Source organism: Spermophilus citellus, assembly GCF_964194105.1.
Source record: "Spermophilus citellus genome assembly, chromosome: 4".
Classification (NCBI taxonomy): domain Eukaryota; kingdom Metazoa; phylum Chordata; class Mammalia; order Rodentia; family Sciuridae; genus Spermophilus; species Spermophilus citellus.
Genome location: NC_138185.1, coordinates 130,378,803 through 130,400,191, shown reverse-complemented (window position 1 = coordinate 130,400,191; position 21,389 = coordinate 130,378,803). Strand labels below are relative to the sequence as shown.

At 35.1% G+C, this 21,389-nt stretch overlaps 1 protein-coding gene across 6 annotated transcripts in view; it reads left to right on the top strand.

Moving 5' to 3' along the window:
• GALK2 (galactokinase 2) overlaps positions 1 to 21,389 on the top strand; it is a 125,235-nt gene that overhangs the window by 4,813 nt on the left and 99,033 nt on the right. For 4 of the 6 annotated variants that reach the window (XM_081292149.1, XM_081292152.1, XM_081292147.1 and 1 more), the window contains exons 1-3: positions 4,537 to 4,728; positions 10,896 to 10,984; positions 20,291 to 20,414. In XM_081292149.1, coding sequence (XP_081148275.1) covers positions 4,676 to 4,728; positions 10,896 to 10,984; positions 20,291 to 20,414 — 266 coding nt within the window. In that variant the 5' untranslated portion in view covers positions 4,537 to 4,675. Of the gene's footprint in view, positions 1 to 4,536; positions 4,729 to 10,895; positions 10,985 to 20,290; positions 20,415 to 21,389 lie in introns of those variants that run through there. The other 2 variants (XM_081292148.1, XM_081292150.1) reach the window with 2 other exon arrangements.

The window sequence follows — 21,389 nt, the reverse complement described above, 5'->3', positions numbered from 1 at the left end:
CATCTGCCAAAAAATAAAGATGAGAGGTTTGAGATTTGTAGATATAAAAATATGATAAAATTTAAGTGTTTGAATATTTTCACTGCCAGATATGGTTTTCTATTAAAAACCAAAGGAATACCTCCTTAAAATTGACAAAGGAATAATATTTTTTAATCCCTTAAGAATTATTTTAAAAAAGAGATAATACAATACACAAAGTTTTCATGGGGCTGGGGATATAGCTCACTTGGTAGAGTGCTTGTGTCATATGCAGAATGCCCTGGGTTCAGTCCCCAGCATCAAACACACACACACACACACACACACACACACACACACACACAAGTGCTTCCTTAGCAAGATGCTTGGCATAGAAAGTTATGTAATTGTGTCTGTGTGTCTCTATCTCTGTGTCTGGTGGGGTTCTCTAGAAGTTTGAGAAAATATTAAGAGCAATACTTCATGAAAATTATTATGTGTGTATTTCAACTTTGAGACAAGAATTCTAATTGCTTTGTTAATTTGTTTTAAAGCATACTTTGTTGAGGTCTCATGAATGGTCACATATTCAGAAGTAGTATGGTTTCTGGACTACAAGTGCAGCGCTGTAGTTTTAATTCTAGTTCCACTATACTCTTTTAGTTTGGGCCAGTTATTTCAAAAAAGGATTTTTAAATAATTGCTTCAGAAGATATTTCTAATCCGTATCAATTTTGATGAGACTATAATAGGAATGCATCCAAGATCCAAACTAATCATTTAACATTGGATTTTAATTAGCAAAGTTAGGTCTGCAAATATACATTTAATAGGAAGTATTCTTTTATGAAACAGTTTCCATTGTCACTGTGTTCATTTTTTTACCCAGTATAAAATGAGTTTATTTTGTATTAGTTTTTAAGAAACAATGTTTTCAAGTTTTAAAATTAGATTATTTTTCAATTGATCTAGGAAGATATATTAGAAACATATCTGAATAAAAAACTGGTCTGGGCTGAAGTTGTGGCTCAGGAGTAGAGCATTCGCCTGCTGTGTATGAGGCCCTGAGTTCAATCCTCAGCACCATATAGAAATAAATAAATAAAATAAATGTATTGTGTCCAACAACAACTAAAAAATAAATATTAAAAAACTAGTCTGTCCATTTCCATATTTACTGACGTTCCTAAAAAGTTTATATTTTTTTACTTAGATTCTCTCCTTATCTAAATTTATTTACAAGAAGTGACAATAATACTGTCCATTACTCAAGAATAAGCCACAATATTATTTTTACTGTAGTTCAAAAATAAGTTATGATTGATTTATTATAAATGATTAGAAAGGCTGTATGGTTGTATGTTAGCTTTCTATTACGTGACAAAATACCAAGGTAATCAACTTATAAGTAGGAAAGATTTATGTTGATCCAGTTTTCAGTTCATGATTGGTTGGCTGTGTTGTTTTGGACCCTGTGGTAAGACAGAATATGGTGGTGGGGAGCACCTGTTGGAGCAAAGCTGCTCATTCATGGCAGCCAGGAAACAAAGAGAGATAGGGAAAGAAGCTGGGGTCCCAATATCCCCTTTGTTATGGTTAGGATATGAGGCATTCCCCCAAAATACCTGTGTGAATGCAGGAATGATTAGATGTGAAATGATTGGATTATGAGAGTTGTATCTAGTCAGGACACCCTTGTTTGAATGGACTAAATGGGTGGTAGCTGTAGGGAGTTAGTGTGTGGCTGCAGGAGGTGGGTCAATGGGGGCATGCCTTAAAATGATTCGTCTTGCCTGCAGCCTCTTCCCTTTTTCTCTCTGCTTCCTGGCTGCCACAAGGTAAGTAGTGCTTATGATGTTCCACCTCCCTTCAGGCCCAGAGCAGTGGTGTCTGCTGATTGTGGACTGCACCTCTTAAACTGTAAAAAAAAATATAAACCTTTTTCTTCTGAGTTCTTCTTCTTTTATTTTTTAAAAATTATTTTTAGTTGTAGATGATCACAATACCTTTATTTATTTTATTTTTATATGGTGCTGAGGATCAAACCCAGTGCCTCACACTTTTGAGGAAGTTCTCTACCACTGAGTTACAACCACAGCCCCTTTGAGTTATTCTTGTCAGGTACTTTGATCATAACAATGAAAACTTGACTGACACACCCTTCAAGGGCATGCCTCCAATGACCCAACTTCCTTCCATTAGGCCCCACATTCTAATAGTGCCACATACTGGTAACAATGCCTTTAAGACATGATCTTTGGGGAACATTTGAGATCAAAACCATAACAATAAAAAAAGAAGCCCTGAAAACAGAGTAACTTTCCATGATGTACCATTTACAGTAATAACTCAAGGGGATGCCCAGGGTCTTCCACCCTTGGGCTAAACTGATTCTGTGCATCTGTATGTTAGCTTCTATTTCCTTTCCCGCTTCTTATATACACATATAGAATGATAGAATTCTGGAATAGCAACCTATTGTATTTCTCTTAAATTATGTTACTACCCCTACTGTGACAGGCATTTATTCTCCAAATTATGCTACCAACACTAGTATTTCAGGTTTGAGTGTGTTCTCCAAAAGGTTCAGGTGTTGGAACCTTCAAGAGGTGGATCTGGCGGGAGGTCATTAGGGGGATTGCCCTGGGAAGGGATTAACACTGGTATCTTAGAGTGAGTGAGTTGTTGAGAGAACTGGTTGTTAGAAAAGAGAGATCCTGAACCAGAATATTCTTGGCTTTTTGTCTTACCATGTGATTTTTTTTTTTTACACATACTTCCACCATTGTGATGACATCTGCAATGAGCCTCCAAAATTGTAAGTTAAATAAACCTCATTTCAGGGCTGGGGTGTAGCTCAGTGGCAGAGTTTTTGCCTAGCACACACAGTCCCTGCTTCTATCCCCAGCACCACAAAAATAAGACAAAAACCGAAATAAACCTTTATAAAATATCCATCCTTAGATATCGTGTTATAGGAAAAGAAAATTGTATAATACAAGCATGTTGGCTCAAACTTCCTCAACTGGAGTATCTTGGAATAGATGTATTACTAGCTGGGTTTAATCTTTGTGTTCTGAGGTACAAAATGTGCTAGATTAAGAATTAATAGAGCTAAATTTTAATTTGAGTTTTGCTGCTGATGAGCAGTGTGATCTTAAGCATATCATTTTACATTTCAGTCATCAGTTTATCTTATCTAGTTATTAAAAACCAATCTACTAGGCACTATTCAAGATGCCTTTTCCCTCAGGTTGGTAAATCTAGTAGTAGTGACGGTGGAGGTGGTGAGACAGACAATAAACACATAATAAATATGCAGGGTAATTTTTTGATAATTTTGAGATCTAAGAACATTAATATGTTAGAGTGATGTGGTGGGGATGTTGTGCTACTTTAGATAGGGCATCTGGTTTTCTCTAGGTAGTAGTGAGAAACTGATGTGACTCCATTTTTGAGAAATCAGCTTTTACCTCAAGGCCTGTCCTAAGGAAGGGGGCATGACCCTTGTCCTGGGAAAAACCTACCCACCCTGCTGAGTTGTTTGTCTGCAAATAACAGGAGAGATCTGTGGCGTTGGGTGTCCTTGACTCAGTTAGGCTAGGTGAAGACCCATAGCAACTCTCTAGCAACCACCAATCAGCATGAGACAGGGAAAATACCGGGGATGACTCCCCAGTAGTTTATGGTGGTTGATAACATGTTGGGAAACCAGATAGTTTAGTACACCCTTGTGGCCTAAACCAATCAGTTCAAAGGAATCCCCCTCTTGTACTAACCAATCACCCCTACCCAACTGGTTCCCACCAATGAATGTACTAATCAATGTTAAGAGTTGTTGTTTGATTTTCCTGCGATATGGAATGATTTGCTGTGTGATGTTGTGAGCATAGAGTATCCCCCCCAAACCTATAAAATCTCACTGGACAAAGGACCAGGACTTACTCCCTGGGATGGCTGAGTAGGAACGGTTGTGAGTCCAGGCTCAAGCTTACAATAAAGACTCTTGTGTGATTGCATCAGATTGGGCTTCTGGAGGTCTATTGGGGTCCCAGGAATCTGGTATTACAGTAGGAAATCTAAGGGGTTGCTAAGGGTGGATGCAGAAAAAAATGTTTTCTTCTTTTCCTATTATGTTTCTGACAGGCTTATCCTGGAAATAAATGCAAGTATGTTTGCATTAGTGCTGCATCAATTTTATGCTGCTTGATTTGGAAATAATCCACATAGGAAGAAATTGCTAAACATTTCAGTGTCCTTTTGGAAGTAGCTGGTGGACGTTAAAAAACAAACAAAAACAAAACTACTAACTTAAAAATTGTAGCCTCAGATAGATCAGATGACTAAGGTGTGTGCGGGTCTCCAGGTTATCACTCTGTAATCAGACTTATCTACAGTTTGCAGAAAGAAAACCTCTTTCAGCTTGACATGTACTTGCCAGGGCCTCCAGAGTCCCAGTTCCTGTAAACTTAGTGTAGGACTGTGGTTGCACTTGTCAGTGACCGGAAGGGAACTTTGGCCCAGAGCCCAGAAGGAGGAGCTGGAGGCGGTGCCTGGAAGCAGCCACCTCAGCGCAGCTGCAGGATTTCCGCAGGGTGAGAGCCAGGGCTGTCCGGAAGAAAGGAGCATCTGTAACAGCCGGTTATCTCGTGATTGCCTTAGGAGATTTGCTTCTAAACTCCAAACTGCAGAAGAAAACAGGATCTAGCGAAATATGGCTACGGAGGGCCCTGCCAGGCTTCGAATCCAGGTGGCAGAACATCCCAGGTGGGGGAGAGACAAAGCCACCTTTTTTTGGGATCTCCTAGGTTAGCTGGTTGCAGATAAGGTTCATGGCTTTTGGCTGCTTTTGTTGCTGGGGAGCAGACAGAACTCTTATAATTCTCTAAGGCCGGGCTTGCAAGAAAGAACATGCGTCAAATACGTTACTACACCTTGGCTGCTACCAAGGATTGTTGTGTATTGCTTCATTTCTGCAGATTCTTCTTTTCTGTTTCTTGCTGAAGGTGTTACAGTCTTTCTACCCAGCTTCAGAAAAATGTCCGAATACATTTGAACTCCTCCATTTGCTTTGCCTGCCCATTGATAATTGCTTTTAGAAGTTGTCTTTCTAAATATTCATTGAAAGCAAACACAGAAGCCTCCTTGGTCTTTGCATCTTAAAAGGAAACCCTGGAATCTGAATTGTCATTTAGGGAATTTGTTGCCAATCCCCAGCTACAGAATAACTGGTAATTTGGTGATGGCTAGTGGAGGATATTTTAAATTACAGATACTTTGTAGAAACACTTTGTTCTGGTTTATAGTGATAAAATCTCATTGAATGATGTCTTTTACTTGCTGTGCTGCATTAGCCTAAGAGCTTTTCTGGGGTTGACTTCTTTCACACTTTGCTGTTATTAACTATTTTGTTTTGTCTAACATCAAGTCTTTAAGCTCCTTCTATTTCCTTATTTATTAGTATTATGGGTCAGTTGATGATATTTTCATTTTGTATTGGGCCTGACAAATTATACAAGTTGCCCTAAAAAAGATGTTCTTTCATGCTTAAGCCAGCAGTGTGTCTTCAATTACCAGAAGGAAACATAATTTTTAATCATAAAGACCAGCATAGTTTTGGATTACCTCTGAATGTCTTTGATTTTGAGTGTTTTAATGTTGCCCTGGTATATATGATTGAATTAGAACACATTGTTAAAGGCATGCTTCACCTAAGAGTAAGGAGGAATTTGTTACATGAAAATAAATCCAGGCCCTTGTAGCTTAATCTTTTTATTACATAAAATATATCCATTATGTATTTCAAATGTTTCCATTTTATTTGATTTTGATCATAAAAATCAGTTTTTATAGTTGGCCCTGCAGGGGCAAGAAGGTAACAAATACAGCTACATGCACTAAAAATGAAGAATTATTTACCAAATTTCCTTAGTATTCTTCCTTGTTTTGATAGTATTTATTCATGTAAAATGTATTTAATGTTAATATTTATTTTTCCTTGCTAGCCACAGAGGAGATCATAAAAGTAGTCAGAGAAGTTTTGCTATTGTTTTTCAGTTGTGTGTGCACTGTGTTGATGATCAACTTCAAGCAATATTTTATTCTTAGGAATCTTTTGAAGCCACATATTCACTTTAGGAAGCATATGTTTTGTTAACTCTTGAGTGTGATGTATAAATCTAACTAACCAGTCACATGTTACAATTCACTGAGGGCCCCAGTGGGAGCCTGTCTCCTAGTGGAATTCCTTCTCTTTCCACAAGATACCTCATCAACTTCATAGGACACAAGATACTCTGAGTAAAGGCATTAGTGAACCACATTATACAAATATAACCACATTATAAAATAATTTCTTTTTTATTCTTCTTAATAAAAATAATTTACAAATAGAAGCTCTAATATTTTATTTTTACATCCCATCTATGCATCTCCTCTTTACTGTAAGACACCAAATTCCACTGTTTTAGCTTTCTTTGCATTCTTAGCAGTAATATCACCGCTTTTCCTTTTCTTTGTGATTTCTTTTTAAGTTGTTGGATTATTATTTTTGTAATAGCTTTGTTAATTTTTCACATACCATATAATTCACTCATTTAAAGTTTACTTAAGTGGTTTTTAGTATTTTCGGAATTGTGCAATCATTACCACAATCAAATTTAGAAAACTTCTTGACTCAAAAAGAACCCAATATCCCATTCGGTATCACCCCAGACTTCCCATTCCCTCACCTCTCACTGCCCCACTAACCCTAAGCAACTATTAATGTATTTTCTGTCTCTATAGATTTGGTTATTCTGGGCTTTCAAATAAATGCAAGTCATAATCATGTTTGAGTTCTTTGGATTGGCTTTTAAAAAAATATAGCATGTATTAAAGTTTCATCCATTTTGTAAAATGTGTCATTATGTCATTCCTTTTTATGGTCAAATAATATTCTATTGTATGGATATACTGCATTTTGTTTATCCATTTATCAGTTGACAGATGTTTTGGTTGCTTCCATCTTTTGGCTCCTATGAATAGTGTTGCTGTATATGATGCCATATGACTACCTTATAAAAGTCTCATGTTCTGCCAACTCAACTGGGTAATCCTAAACACACTCTTAATATGAAAGATTTGGAGTATTTAAAAGTATATTCAATATGAATATACAACCACTGAAACTCCACATCATGTACAATCACAAGAATGGGATCCCAATTAGAATAAGTTATACTCCATGTATGTACAATATGTCAAAATACATTCTACTATTATGTATATCTAAAAAAAAATAAAAGCCAAAAAATATATTCAGTAAAGCCTGAAGAATCCCACAGTTCCTTTCTTTGTTATTGCTTCTGATTTCTACCCTGTTCTGCCAGTTCCTACTTCCCTTCTTAGAAATTATCCATTTGGTTTATAATATCATTGAATCCTTACAATATCATTTTTACTGTTTTTTAGCTGGGGTTATAGGCATAAGCCATTGCACTAGGAGAACCTTTTTGTGACTTATTCTCAGTTAAAATTTCAAGTTTTGTTGCATTGAGTTCAGTGTTGTTTATAGTATTTTCACCGTATGGAATTCAGTAACATTTTATTGTGGTCTAATATATGATCAATATTTGTGCTGTCCTACACAAATTATCGTAGTGTAATGTTTATATATGGTATATACATCCATAAAATGTGCTTTATTAATTTTGTTGCATTTTTCTCTTCAATTTTTTTGTGTCTTATTGTTGATGTATTTCTGTTCATATTTTCTTACATTGCCTGTAGTATATTTTTTGCCTTATAAAAATTATTATTACTGTTTGAATTGGGGGCATTCCTTAATGCTCATACCTTTATTTTGAGTTGTGACTCTCAGCATTAAGAAGGATCCTTTTATGCACATTTAATGGTATTTGGTTTAAATTCTGCAATATCTGATGTCAGGACCACTCCCACTGTTTTCTTATTGTTTCTGTTTTCCTGGAATACTTCTACTTATTCCTTGATATTTAGCCTTTTTGAATCATTTTAAGTTTAAATATCTAAATTATTAGATATTAGTTGTGTCTCTTATATACAGCACATAGTTCAGTTTTGTTTTAGGATCCAAATTGCAAATCTTTTTTTTTAAAGAAATACGTTAGGCCTAGTCACGTATGTTGATGTAACTTCACCCAGTCCTTGAAGTTAACCATCTTGTAACAGAGAACTATTGTGAAATAACTATAGTTATAGTTAAAACTATGGTGATATATTTGATTTCAATTCTATCATATTATTTGATAATTATGTGTTATGATATGTTTTCTGTGTCGTGTTTTCTATTAGATTTTACTGTGCTCCTTTATTTTTGAAATTTATTTGGTATTTAAGAAAACTTTTGATTTTGTTCTACTGGTTACTTTTGTACTTATATCTTTTTTTTTTTAGTGCCCTTAAAAAATAGGGGACTCTTTTCTTGTTTTACTATCCATTTTGTCAGTTATTTCTCCTTGTCCTCCTTCTTCATCTTCCTGTTTTCTGTTGAAAAACATTAGCATTTAAAATCATTCTATCTAGAATCTGGATGGACAACCTGAGGTGTCTCATCCTCTATAATCTGGAAGAAAGTGAGTAGAGATCACCAAAGTTTATCAACAGCATCATCAAAATTACTGAATGCTCTAATAGTACTTACTGTTCTGACATAAGCTAAACAATTATCTATCATTTTTCATTTCTTCTAGTGGATTATTTATATGTTACAGAATAGAAATGAAACTGAACCTAGGAATCAGGAATAATAATTATCATTTATTAAATATGTATTTCATGCTAATGCTGGGCTAAACACTGATCCTATATTACTTTATTTAATCAACTTCATGGGGTGCATATCTTTGTCACATAAAGGTGAGGGAGGTTAATGAATTTCACTATGATAGTGAAGACATTTAAGCCCAGTTCTGCCTGACTGCACAGACCATAGTCTTTTTATAACTTTTAAAAAAGTGATTTAGTTGTATCCTTGTATATGCCTGCATTGTAACTTAAAAAAAATTGCTTTTTCAGTTTTTAATTTATCTTTTAATTTTTACCTGTAGCTTGTTTAACAGTCTGTGAGCTTTTTGTACTTTCACCTCTTCCTCCTTATACCTTCCATTTTTTTTTTTAAATAAGTGAACTTTTCTTCCTGGTGTGGTGGTTTTATATTAATCTTCATTTTGCTGGCTCCCTTCATTTCTCTTTCATCCAAGTTATTTTTTCCAGTAGCACACTGTGGTCTTTCTTCATTTTTTCCCTCTTCCTTTTTGTTCTACTTATAACTTTTTTTTTGTCTACTTATAACTTAAAGTTTTTTTAAAAAATATTTTTAGTTGTACATGGACACAATACCTTTATTTATTTATTTTTTAATGTGATGCTGAGGTTTGAACCCAGTGCCTCTCACATGCTAGGCAAGTGCTGTACCACTGAGCTACAACTCCAGCCCATAACTTAAAGTTTAACAGTCTCTGTCTTCTAGTCAGACTAGAGGCATTTTTTTTTTTTTTGGTGTAGTTTTATTTGTTCTTGTTCTAATTGCTTTTGGTAAACTCAGAATTAGGCAGTCACCATTGTTCACACCTATATGATATTCAAGTAAATGCTTCTTAAAATGCTAGAGATACGAGTTATTGTGTCCTGCTGAGATCTTTTGTCATCCTTGTCTGTTGAAGAAATGGACCAAAGTAATCATATTTGCAATTCAAAAAAATAACCTTGTTTGTACCAAATTCCATACCCCCTTAGCCATAGATGATAGGACCAGGAGAGATGCTACATTTAAACTCTGCCAAACACATATCTTTTGGGAATTTGAGCTCAAGGACATAGAGATGTATAGGATAGACTGTATAAGACACTGGAGCTATTAATCTTACAGTATCAAGACCACAGTGTCATGGAAACTGAAGATGTGGAGGAGCTCACAGAGGCAGGCAAAATGCAGAGCTTTGAGAAAAGCACAATGGTGATGGAATGTTTAGAGCGATAAGAGAATGAGTTAGGAAGAGAGAAGGCCAAAGACATGAGTATAAACAGTTTCTGATAACTCTCCAGTTTCCAGGAGTTCAGGTTGAATAATTTCTGAAAATATTCAGCATATCTGTCATTACAATAAATTTCCTTTATTTACTGAACTTTTTTTTGTGTTTCTGTTTCTTGCAACTAATTAATCCCTAAGATCAATTAATTAATTACTCAACTTTCCTGAATATGGTAGGTTTAAATAATGTTTACAGTCTTGGTATTATTATTTAGGTATATTATGATGTCAGACTACAAACAGTGGAACTAGTCACAGAATTATGAGATGCTTTGATGGTATCAGATTATTAAATCTATTATAAGAATTTTGGATCTGGAAGGGATCTAGGAGGAATATCTAGTTCAAATTCTCTAATTTTTGAGAACAGAGGCTAAGGAAAAATGATTTGCCAAACTTAATGTGGTGCTGGTAATCGAACCCAGTGCCTCACACATGCTAGGCAAGCGCTCTACCACTGAGCCACAACCTCAGCTCCCAGTGTAGTTTTCATATGACTTCCTGTACTGGATTGAATGGTATATCCTCCCAAATTTATGTCCATTAGAACCTTGGAATGTGACTATATTTGGATTTCTTAAGTGGGCTTAGCTATACTTTGCATCCTTTAGGAAATAACAATGCTGTTGCCCTGGGGTTTTTAAGGTAGTATGTTACCAGAAGAGTTTACTTTTTCTCTTTTCCTTTTGAAGAATTAGTGGTGGAAGTTACATGAAATGTGTGCATGGATGAGTTTGCCTCTTATGGGCATTTTCATTTTCTGAAAATTGAACCCAGGGCCTTGCCCATGCTAAGTATGGGCTTTATCATTGTGCTACACACCCCCAGTCTCTTACAGATTTCTGATATATGATATTTTGAAATATTCTACTCTTGTTTTCAGATTGCTGAAGCTAAAGGAGATTTTTAACTCTAAGTTTGGATCTATTCCCAAGTTTTATGTTCGAGCACCAGGACGAGTCAACATAATAGGTATTTTAAACATTCCTTTAAATTTTTTGTCCCTCCTTTAATAAGATACAAATTCTTTTAATATAGTTCTTTCTTAATTTTGCCCCAAGTAGAATATTTTACATGTATATATATTAAGATACTCTTACACAATTCCTTACTTTCATCTTTCAACCAATTCATGTAATTAATGTTGCTTTTTTCCCATTCATTTTAAAAAATCTATATATTTGTTCAAACCCATTTGTTTTTATTGTTTTAATGGAAGATGAAAATTTTTTTCTATGCCATAGGTTATATCTTTAAAGTCTGGTGAGTAATTTGGATGACTGTACATTTTCTCATTAAGTTAGAGGGATGCTAAGAAATCCTATAACTCAATGCTTTTAAGTGTTTGCCCAGATTTTTCAGGTTTTCTAGGTGTATTTTTTTTTTTTATAATTCTTCTCTGAAATGCTTTTGAATTTTAGTACTTTTAATAGTAAATTATAGCCTTTTAACAGTTTCATTTACTGTTTTTCTGTTCACCTCTATGTATATTTATAATAATAGATACAGTTTTAATTATATTGCATACAGTTTTCTTTTTATCATTTAATCTGTCATAAATATTTTCTTCTTTCTGTAGAGGTCATAATTATTTTAATGACTTCCTAATAGCTTACTAAGTTGATATTTTATACTTTTATTAACAATTTTCTTCCATTGTACATAAATTTATTTCCAGTTTTCAGTATTATAGTCATTGGATAGAAAAGAAACAGATGAGAATGGCATTATTTATTTTTTCTTTTTTTTTAATTTCTGGTGGGATTTTTCAGGTGGAAAGAAGTATGTAGAAGAGAGGATATACCCTCTTTCATGGAACTTAAGTTGTTCATTTCCACAAAAGCATTTGTTTTTATTCTGATCAACAAAATTGTTATCACTTGAGTTTTTATCATAAGCCTTGTTGAGATGGATATTATTTATGGAACATTATTTTGAGAACATGTAGAACCTATTTTGCTGGTTCCTAAATTTATTCAAGATCAAGGTAGATTTCAGAAATATATATTGCTTACATATAGAGTTATTTTCAACAGGTTTAACTTTATTATTTATCTATAATTTTATGAGATTCATTGTCAGGGTTATTGTAGAGATATTATGTAGGATATTTGTTGTGATTTCACTATCGTTTCTTTGAAGATACAAAGGAGAAATTTTGCATTGCTAAAGGTATGAATCATATATATCTGTACTATATATTAAGTCTCCACTAACCACATTTGACTGTTTAAATTTAAATTAATTAAAGTAGTTAATTAGTAATTAAAGTAATTAAGTAGTCACCTTTCAATGCTCAGTAGCCACATGTGCCTAGTGGTTTCTATATCAGATAGCATAGACATAGAATATTTTCATATTCATAAACATTCTATAAGACTATACTCACATCCTAAAAGTTTGTTTTGACTGCCAGAAAGGTCAGGAAGAAAAGCTGCCTCTAGTCAATCTTGAGTTTGTCTCACTTATGTAGTCCTTGAGAGTGACCTGGGTGGCTAGTTCCTCTCTAGGTCTAGAGCATAAGGAACAGTGGCTGCCAGATAACTTTTAAAACTTTGAAGACTATCTCATTTATATTTTTACTTATTTAGGACATAATTAATGTTTGAGGGGTTGAGTTGAATCTCTGTGTTTTGTCAATCCATCTTTGATTTTCCCATTTTCCTTTTCTCTATCTGGAATATCTTTATCCCATATCCAGGCTATGCCTAATTTTTGCCCATTCTTTTAAGATTCTGTTCAAATAACCCTGCCATAAAAGGTGTCCTGAAAGTTGCGCTGTCCACTCATTCTCATACATGGTATACCATAGTATTCATTGTTGTAGTAAGCCAGACCATTAGAGAGTTTCATATAATAAATGAACCTATAGTAGAATTTCTTTATTAAGCTGTATAATTTGGTTTTATGATCCATTTGAAGGATGTTAAAGGAAATTAGCCATATGGGAAACAACCTTGTGTGAGTTTTTTTTTTCTTTGACTCCTCAAAAAAACAAAAGAATTCATTTGGTCAGTTCAAGTTTATTTATAAGTAAAAAGGAAGAGAAAAGGTCTTACAAGAACAGGAACCAGGATCTGGGTATGTGGTTCAGTGGTAGAGCACTTACTTAATATACCGAGGCCCGATGTCAGTCCCTGGTACCACAATCAACATTATCATCATCATAAAATGAGAGCAGATGTAAGGGATAGTGCTCCCTGGTAGGTGGTGGAAACCTTTGTTGTTGTTGCTCTCCATGTGGCTGGACTGTGCCATAACCCCTTGGGAGACGTATGTCCTCTGAGTTTATTTATTGCTGTAGTTCAGGCCACAGGTCCTTTGCCACAGTGGGAGAATAGAACCTCTGGAATGGGTTTTTCTTGAGAAGTTTGCTAATTTGTAGCAGTTGGTCAGTGATTTCTTATTAAGTCTGTCTGTCACCACCATGTGGTGGCTGGAACTCAGCTTGGAATTCTATGGAAAAAAAGCAAAAGGAACCCAGTCTTTTGGTGGCTTTAAGATAATCATAAATGCCTGTTCTTGAGCCTAGTGGGCTTTTAGGTAAGATGTCCTGCCCACTGGGATGTATTGCTGAGCATTCAGCTTTGATAATGTTCTCAAAAATCTTGCACTCATGATTCCTCCTCCATTGGTCATGGAAAGCATTCCTTAGAAGCCAGTGATTCCAGAGCTCAATTATCAGTAGAGAGGTCAGTATCCTCCTCTTCCATGACCCTGTTATCAGCCATTGACAGTATAGACAAATCCATTAAAACATTCAGCATTTTGTGTGTCAAGTACATTGACAGATGCTGGCTACACACCTGACAAAGGCCTTATCACGGAGAGACCAAGTACCTTTGAGTGGTAGTAGCACTCCAGGAACTAAAGCTGCAGAGTGAAAAGGAAACAAAAGGAGAGAAGCAGTCTGTTATCAGCTCAGTCCATCTCAAATGTCACCCTCCTTTTGTTTTTTTGTTTTTTTTGCCCTAAGGAAAAGCCCAGAGGTTGGCTCATTTCTGGTTCCTTTATAGCCTTCCCTGGCCCAATTCCTAGCACCATGTATTCTGTAAGGAGGGATAAGAAAAGAAACCCATCAGATAAATGGAGCCTCTTTGAATTGATATTCCTTCAAAAGTTTTGAAAACCTCTCTTCTGGAGGTTTTATCATCTAGCCCTACAGAGGAGCCCAGAAGCCTTCTCCGAAACTGATCTGTGTCCAATCTATCTGAGTGGCTACAAATCCAGCAACCTTAGAATGGTCTACGGTGGACATTCCAGTGATAAAAGTAAGAAACAACTGCCATGGACCCATAATCTCAAACCTGTAATTGAAATGTGCTCATGCCCACTGGTTTTTAGGGCTCTTTCTATTCCAGGGACTGTGTAGAGAGTTTCTTGCACCTTACTTGCTTTACCATGGCTCTGATGAAGGATAGATAATATCTTTTATTGAAATATTTATTAAATAAATCTTGAGTAAAAAGCTTTTGAGTAAGAATTTACAAATAGAATATTTTATTTTCATAAAAACCTGAAGAAATAGATACTATTTCTATGCAAATTTTACAGAAAAGTATCCAAATTGAAAACATCTTAAATTTAGCTAGAGATGAAAACATGATTGGTTTCTCAGAAGCTTCAGTACAAAGCTTATACTTACTTATTGTGTGGAAGAAAACATTTTATACTGCTTTAAAGTCAGACTAAATAATCTCAGCAGTGATGTGTGGTTGACTTCATTACCTATTTTCATATTATTTACATAGAGAAGAACTTCAATAATTTCTTACTAGTTAAAGAATGTTTGTGCGATTCTGAAACCTAGGCTTCTTGATTCTTTTACCACCATCAACATGAGCATTGGCCCATCATACTATAGAGGTGCCTGCTGATGAGTTTGACTCTGCTGTGCTCCTGCCTTTTCAGATAGGTCTGGGTATAACTAAAAGTCAGGCTTGGCAGGGGACTCTCTTTTAAGCTGAAACTTGAGTTTCCTTGCTTCCTGGTAGACATAATGTATCCCTTTATCCTGCAGCCAGTTCTTCAGGCCTTGTTTTATAGGGCAGGTGAAAGCATACAAAATTTTTCTATACAAAAAAAGCATTTTCCACAAAAACAAGGCTTATACCTTTATTCAACACATACCTTGCTGAGAAAAGTAAATAGAGAAAGTAACTTTCTGTTTGCCTTATTGTATTCATGTTCAGTTATTGTTTTGACCACTGTCTTGAATGTCTCCTATTTTTTTGATAGTACTTTGTCTACATTAGGAGCTGACATTTCCATAAAGACTTGAGAGTCTAAAATTATCAAGAACCATTAATATATTTGTGTCTTCATTTATGATCTATTTTATTGACAATAAAAATCCTACTACTTTCTTAAGGAAAAAAAAAAAAAACCAACAGAAACCAAAGACAACTGAGCCTCATAACATGAACTAGATCAGAGGCAGTGCTAAAGAAGAAAGCAGCAAATTTTTGTTTTTTTAAATTTTACTATAGTCTTCTGTTATAAGGTGGTTAATTTCAAGGACTAATGTCACATTCCTCATGACAAAAACACTCAGGGTCACTCCAGGTGAACTGGGCTGCACAAAATAACCACGCAAGAGACAAAGATACCTTTTTCTTTGGAGTCCTGTGATGGCTCCTCTGACCTTAAGGATCCACAGAAAGAGAGCGAGCAAGAGTGTGCTGAACCCTTTTATTGAGGAGAAGCCATTCAAATGAGGCAAGGGGACGGGTTTCAGGGGGTTTAATCTAGCTTTTGATGTCTGCTGTCAGCAAGTTGACTGACATCTAGGAAGGTCACACCCAAAGGCAGAGCAAGAGAAGGGGACATACAAAGTGTTTCTATGGAACATTCAATCCCAAACAGGACAAAGGGATAATATCACAAAGGACCAGGTGAGCGTAGCTCAATCCATGGGACGACATGCCTACATCTGAAGACGCGTCTTCAACTTCTGGGACCATGACGAGATGTAGTGACGGTCAAAGCCTCGCCATTCTGGGATGGAGAATGCAAATCATTCAGAGTAGCCGCCCACAGACTAAGTGATGAACTCCATGTTTGGACAACTGAGTGGACAACTGTGTTCTAAGTGAGGGAAGAGGAGAATGTTAAGAGCTTATTTTCAGCTTGAAATGCCTTTGGATAGCCAAGAAAGGCACTAGGATATGAGCTTCTGAAGCTCATTGAGAAAATGAGGGGTTTGTTATGTGTCCTCTATGTGGCAGGCATAAGGATCGTCTTGGTGAGAATAAAAAGGCATAGTTCCTACCCTCATTGAACAGTCCAATGGCAATTATGATGGAGTTCTTAAGCACTTTGATAGCATTGCCTTCAGACTCTGTGCAGCACAGCCCTAGGAATTCACTGGGGTTTGCTCAGGGGCTACTGTTGAGCAGGGATGCCAGTCATGCAAACCGCTCAATAAGAGGAGCCTCTTTTTCACATCCATGTAAAATTCCATTTGAACAAAAATATCTATGGCTAAACTACTTCTTAAAAAAATTTGACTGGGAAGCACAGGGTACAATAGAAGTTCATAGGTCACCCAATTCAGATTTGAAGGGGCTAGAGAAGTCTCTTGGAGGAAGTTATAAGTGGTGACTCTAGGATAAATAAGTTTTATCATGAGAAAATGGAATTGGGAGCTGAGAAAAATCCAGGGGTCAGGGGATGACTAAAAGTAAAACCTTTTTATAATGAAAAATATAAATATATAAAAAATTGCAATAGTATAATAAAATCTCATGTACTTATCACCTAGCTTCAGTTATTATCAATTCAGGCAATCTTATTTTATTTTGAAGATAGTTATTAAGGACATAAAATATAGGATATGTAGGTATAGTTATTGGGGAAAAGGTCACAAGGGAGTACCATCAAGGCAGAGGGTGAAGATAACTGAGGAACTGGTAGAACAGAATGCCCCTGAAGGCAAGAAGGACTGGTGTCTAGGCATTGGAGGATGTCCACTTTGACCCTTAACAGGAAATAAGGAAGTGAAGTATGTCTGTTGATGTGGGTGAATGAATAATTATAGTATAGATGATTGAGGGAGTTTATGTGAAGGGTAGTAGAGAGAAGGAGCTGGAAATTTAGGAAGGCAGGAAATCGTTCTTAGATGAGAAAAAGAAATAATGGACAAATGAAAGGTTTGCTGGATAGGACCAAGATCTAGTTAAGAACTGGAGAATTATCAGTGGTGCAGTCCACAAAGTTGTGCATTTTCATTCTGCTTTAGCTAAGCTAGTCTAAGCTGCCTGGGTTTTTGATGTAGGTTTGAGGTTTTGTTTTGGATAAAGATTACAAGAGAATGACAGTAGACTAAAGAAGTTAATAATATTAGTAGGAGAGCAAGTGAAGTAATACACCTTGGAATCTATGCTGATTAGAAAAAGAAAGAAAGGTAGGAATTTATAAAGTAGAGAAGGCAAAGAAATGAGTTTGAAAGGCAGGTGAGTGGGAGAAACTGAGTGAGAAATGGTAGGATGGAAAGTTTTAGTAAAAAGTATGAGATTTGAAACAATTTTCATAGGTAGACAATTCTAGGTGATAAGAAAGTCTACAGTCATTATTGGATTTGTCAAGGCCATGGAAGTATATGGCTGAAGCAGAGAGGAGTCGACTCAGGCTTTCTGGGGGCCAAGGAATTGAGAAGCTGGGGTCTTGGACTAAGTGGTTTGTCTGGATATTATCCAGTTAGTTGCAGTATGGGGAAGGAGAGGGAAATGGAACTACATGCTGAGGTCTTCAGTGAGGAGTAGAGTCACCAAGGAGTTATAGATGAAAGTAGTGAGGAGAGGAGAATGTGGCATAAGCCTCAGAAGAAATACAGGAAAAGGGCTTGGAAATCAGAACAGGAGGAGGACATCAACTTCTCTTAATTGCCTGGGGTTGCAAAGAAGCATTATCCTTAGAGATATTGTTTTAGGGGTAGGATTTTCCTGATAAATAATTCCTATTCTAGTAAATTTGTTGATTGTTTTCTAATTTAGAAAGGTGTAGGCGGTTTGTAAATGATTCTAACATAACTAGTTAGTACACAGAAAAAAGTGAATTTCAATCTTTCTTAAAAACTATTATAATTTCCATCAAAATATTGAGGATGTTATAGTTTTGTTACACTTTCTTCCCAGCAGGTCCTGCTCCTTCCCCACTGTTTCATCTGGGGTGATTTCTTTTTTTTTTTAATCGGTTTTGATAAACGGAGAAATTGTTCATTTTCAGAAGGCTGCCATTCATGCTGCCGCCTTCCCAACAGAATGAATGCCTCCTTAGAGTTATTTTTATTTGAATATATGTTTTCTACTTATTTTATATTGTTGTCCTTTTGAAGGTAGTTAGAGAAAGATAACTTTGAAAGCCAGCTTTTCATTTGTCATTATTAATCCCCCACAAAATATTTTAATGTCATTTTAAAGAGCACATCAATGTGGAAAGAAAAGACTTATGCCCTATATGTAGAATAACAATATAATTATGCAATTGAATTGTCTTCTATTAAATTTTTGTTTCCTAGTTGATTATTATCTGCTATAGGAACAATCAGATATAAAAAATATGTACCAGGGAAATAAATGAGCTTGCTCATCTTATTTCATTTAGCATAATAGTCTCTAGTTCTTTCCATTTTCCTGCAAAAGACATAGTTTCATTTTTCTTTATGGCTGAGTAAGTTCATCTTTCTTAAATTTGTTATTTTGTGTTTTAAGTCTCATGACTAGTGATCTTGAGTTTAAATGGTAACTTGGGTAAACTGTTTTGGTATAATGGGGAAAAAATTTCTGCTGGTGATTCATAGAAGAATTAGAATGAAAAGAATAGTTTATTACCTGTATTTGCTTATATGTTGAAAGTGCAGCTTAAATATTTTTTCCTAGCCTTGTCTAGCACATTAAACACAACTTATCAGTGCTGATCAAATTGTTAGACATTTGGTTATGCCACAATGATAACCAAAATCTTTATTTAGAGAGCCATTGGCTGGTAAGGAAGAGGGTGGAACCCAAATAATGTTAATATAAGGGAGAATGTACTTAAGCCTTCATTGTTTATATTTTAAATGTTAATACAAAAGAGAAACAGAGAAAGAATATATTACTTTTTTGTTTTATTCTTTTTTTCCTCCCTTTTTTTGCATTATAGTTGTACATAATGATGGAATTTGGTGTTACATATTTGTACATGCACACAATATAACAATAAAATTTGGCCAATAAATCTCCCCAACACTTCTCCTCTCCCTCCCCATCTCCTGCATGTTGGTCCCTTTCCTCTAATGATATTACTTTGATTTTCATGAGATTTGCCTTCACCTCTCTTTTCCTTTTTTCTTCTATCTTCCACATAAGGGAGATGACATACGACCCTTGACCTTATGAGTTTGACTTATTTCACTTAGCATAATAGTCTCTAGTTCTCTCCATTTTCCTGCAAATGACATAATTTCATTTTTCTTTATGGCTGAGTAAAACTTCATTGTGTGTATATACCACATTTTCTTTATCATTCATCAGTTGATGGACATCTAGGCTGGTTCCACAGTTTGGCTACTGTGAATTGTGCTGCTATAAACAGAAGTATGCATGTACATGAGTGTAATTCTTAAGGATAAATACTGAGGAGTGTGTATAGCTGGGTCATCTGGTGGTTCCATGCCTAGTCTTTCAAGGAACTTTCATACTAATTTCCTTAGTGGTTATGTTAATTGACAGTCTCACCAACAATGTAAAAATTAGTTCCTTTTTCTCTACATCCTCTCTAGCATTTATCATTATTTGTATTCTTGATGACTTCCATTCTGATTGGTATGAAATGAAATCTCAGGGTAGTTTTGATTTGCATTTCTCTAATTGCTAATAACATTGAACATTTTTTCATATATTTGTTGGCCATTTGTATTTCTTCTTTTGAGAAATACCTGTTTAATTCATTTGCCCATATATTACTTGGGTTACTTGATTTTTTTGGTGGAGATTTACTTTTCTTGATGCCATATAGCTAGTCACATAACATAAATTTTGAAAATGGTCCTTATGAATTAGGAATTGGAGCAAAGCTTAAGATTAAAAATATTCAAAATATTGACAGAAACCAACTAGTAGAAGTTTCTGGCTCAGATGTGTGGGGTAAAAGGAAAGCTGAATAACTTTCTTCCTATAGTATGTTTATTTTCTGTTAAAACATGGCTCATGGTCAAGTTTTTATTGTGTGTCAACTTACTTGAGCTTCTTTTGTTTCATATGGTAGCAGTGATTAAAAAAATGTTGTCTTTTCTAGGAGAGCACATAGATTACTGTGGATATTCTGTTCTTCCTATGGCTGTAGAACAAGATATGTTAATAGCTGTGGAACCTGTGAAAACACACACTCTTCAGCTGGCCAACACAAATCCCTTGTATCCGTGAGTATTTAGGATTGCCAATGTATGTGTAATCTGTGTATGTGAAGTATGGTGGTGTTTTTTGTACCCAAGTGGACTCTTTAGAAGATATCAAATTTAGAGTAAGTTATGTAATTTATTGATATTTCATACTTGATATTTGAAACTATCTAAGGCCACTATTTAATGTTTGTTCATTTTGTTCATTCATTTAAGAAACATTTATTGAAGACTTAACCATGTACTACACATTGTCTTAGATACTGAGCAATCTGTTCTTGCCCAGAAGGTATTTATCATCTACTGAAGTAACAGTCTCCAGAAAAGGCAGTTGTGCTGCCTTTCCTTTGTTACTATGGCATCCTTTAATTCTCTTGTCAGAACATCTTACTAGAAGGTATTACCATTATTTGTATCTCTCAGTATAGTATAAGCTTTGTGATTTTAGATATTGTTGTCACTCTTCTTTCATGTTCTAGCCTCAGTATAAGACAATTTGATGCTTAATAGGGGTTTCTAGTATGTATACTTTATTAAGATGAATAAGTAGTTGTTTTTTTTTAATTTCTAGTTTACTAAGATTAAAAAAATTCAGCAATGGGTACTGAATTTTATTAAATGTCTCTTTAGTCTTGAAGATCAGTTTTTCTAATGTGGTGAATTACTTCAATAGATTTTCTAATGTTGAGCCATCTTTGCATTCTTGTGATAAGCCTTACTTGTATAATCATGAGCCACATAATGATGTTTTGGTTAATGATGGATCACCTATAGGATAGAGATCCCATGAGGTTATAATAAAATTGAGAATTCCTATTGCCTATGTGTTTTAAGTCCAGTGTTATTACAAAAGAGTCAGAAAGGTTTTAAAAAGTTTATAAGTAAAAAAGTTATAGTAAGCTAAGGTAATAAATTGAAAAAAATTTTAGTAAGTTTAGTGTAGCTTAAATGTAGAGTGTTTATGAAATTTTGTCATGTATAGAAATGTCATAGGCC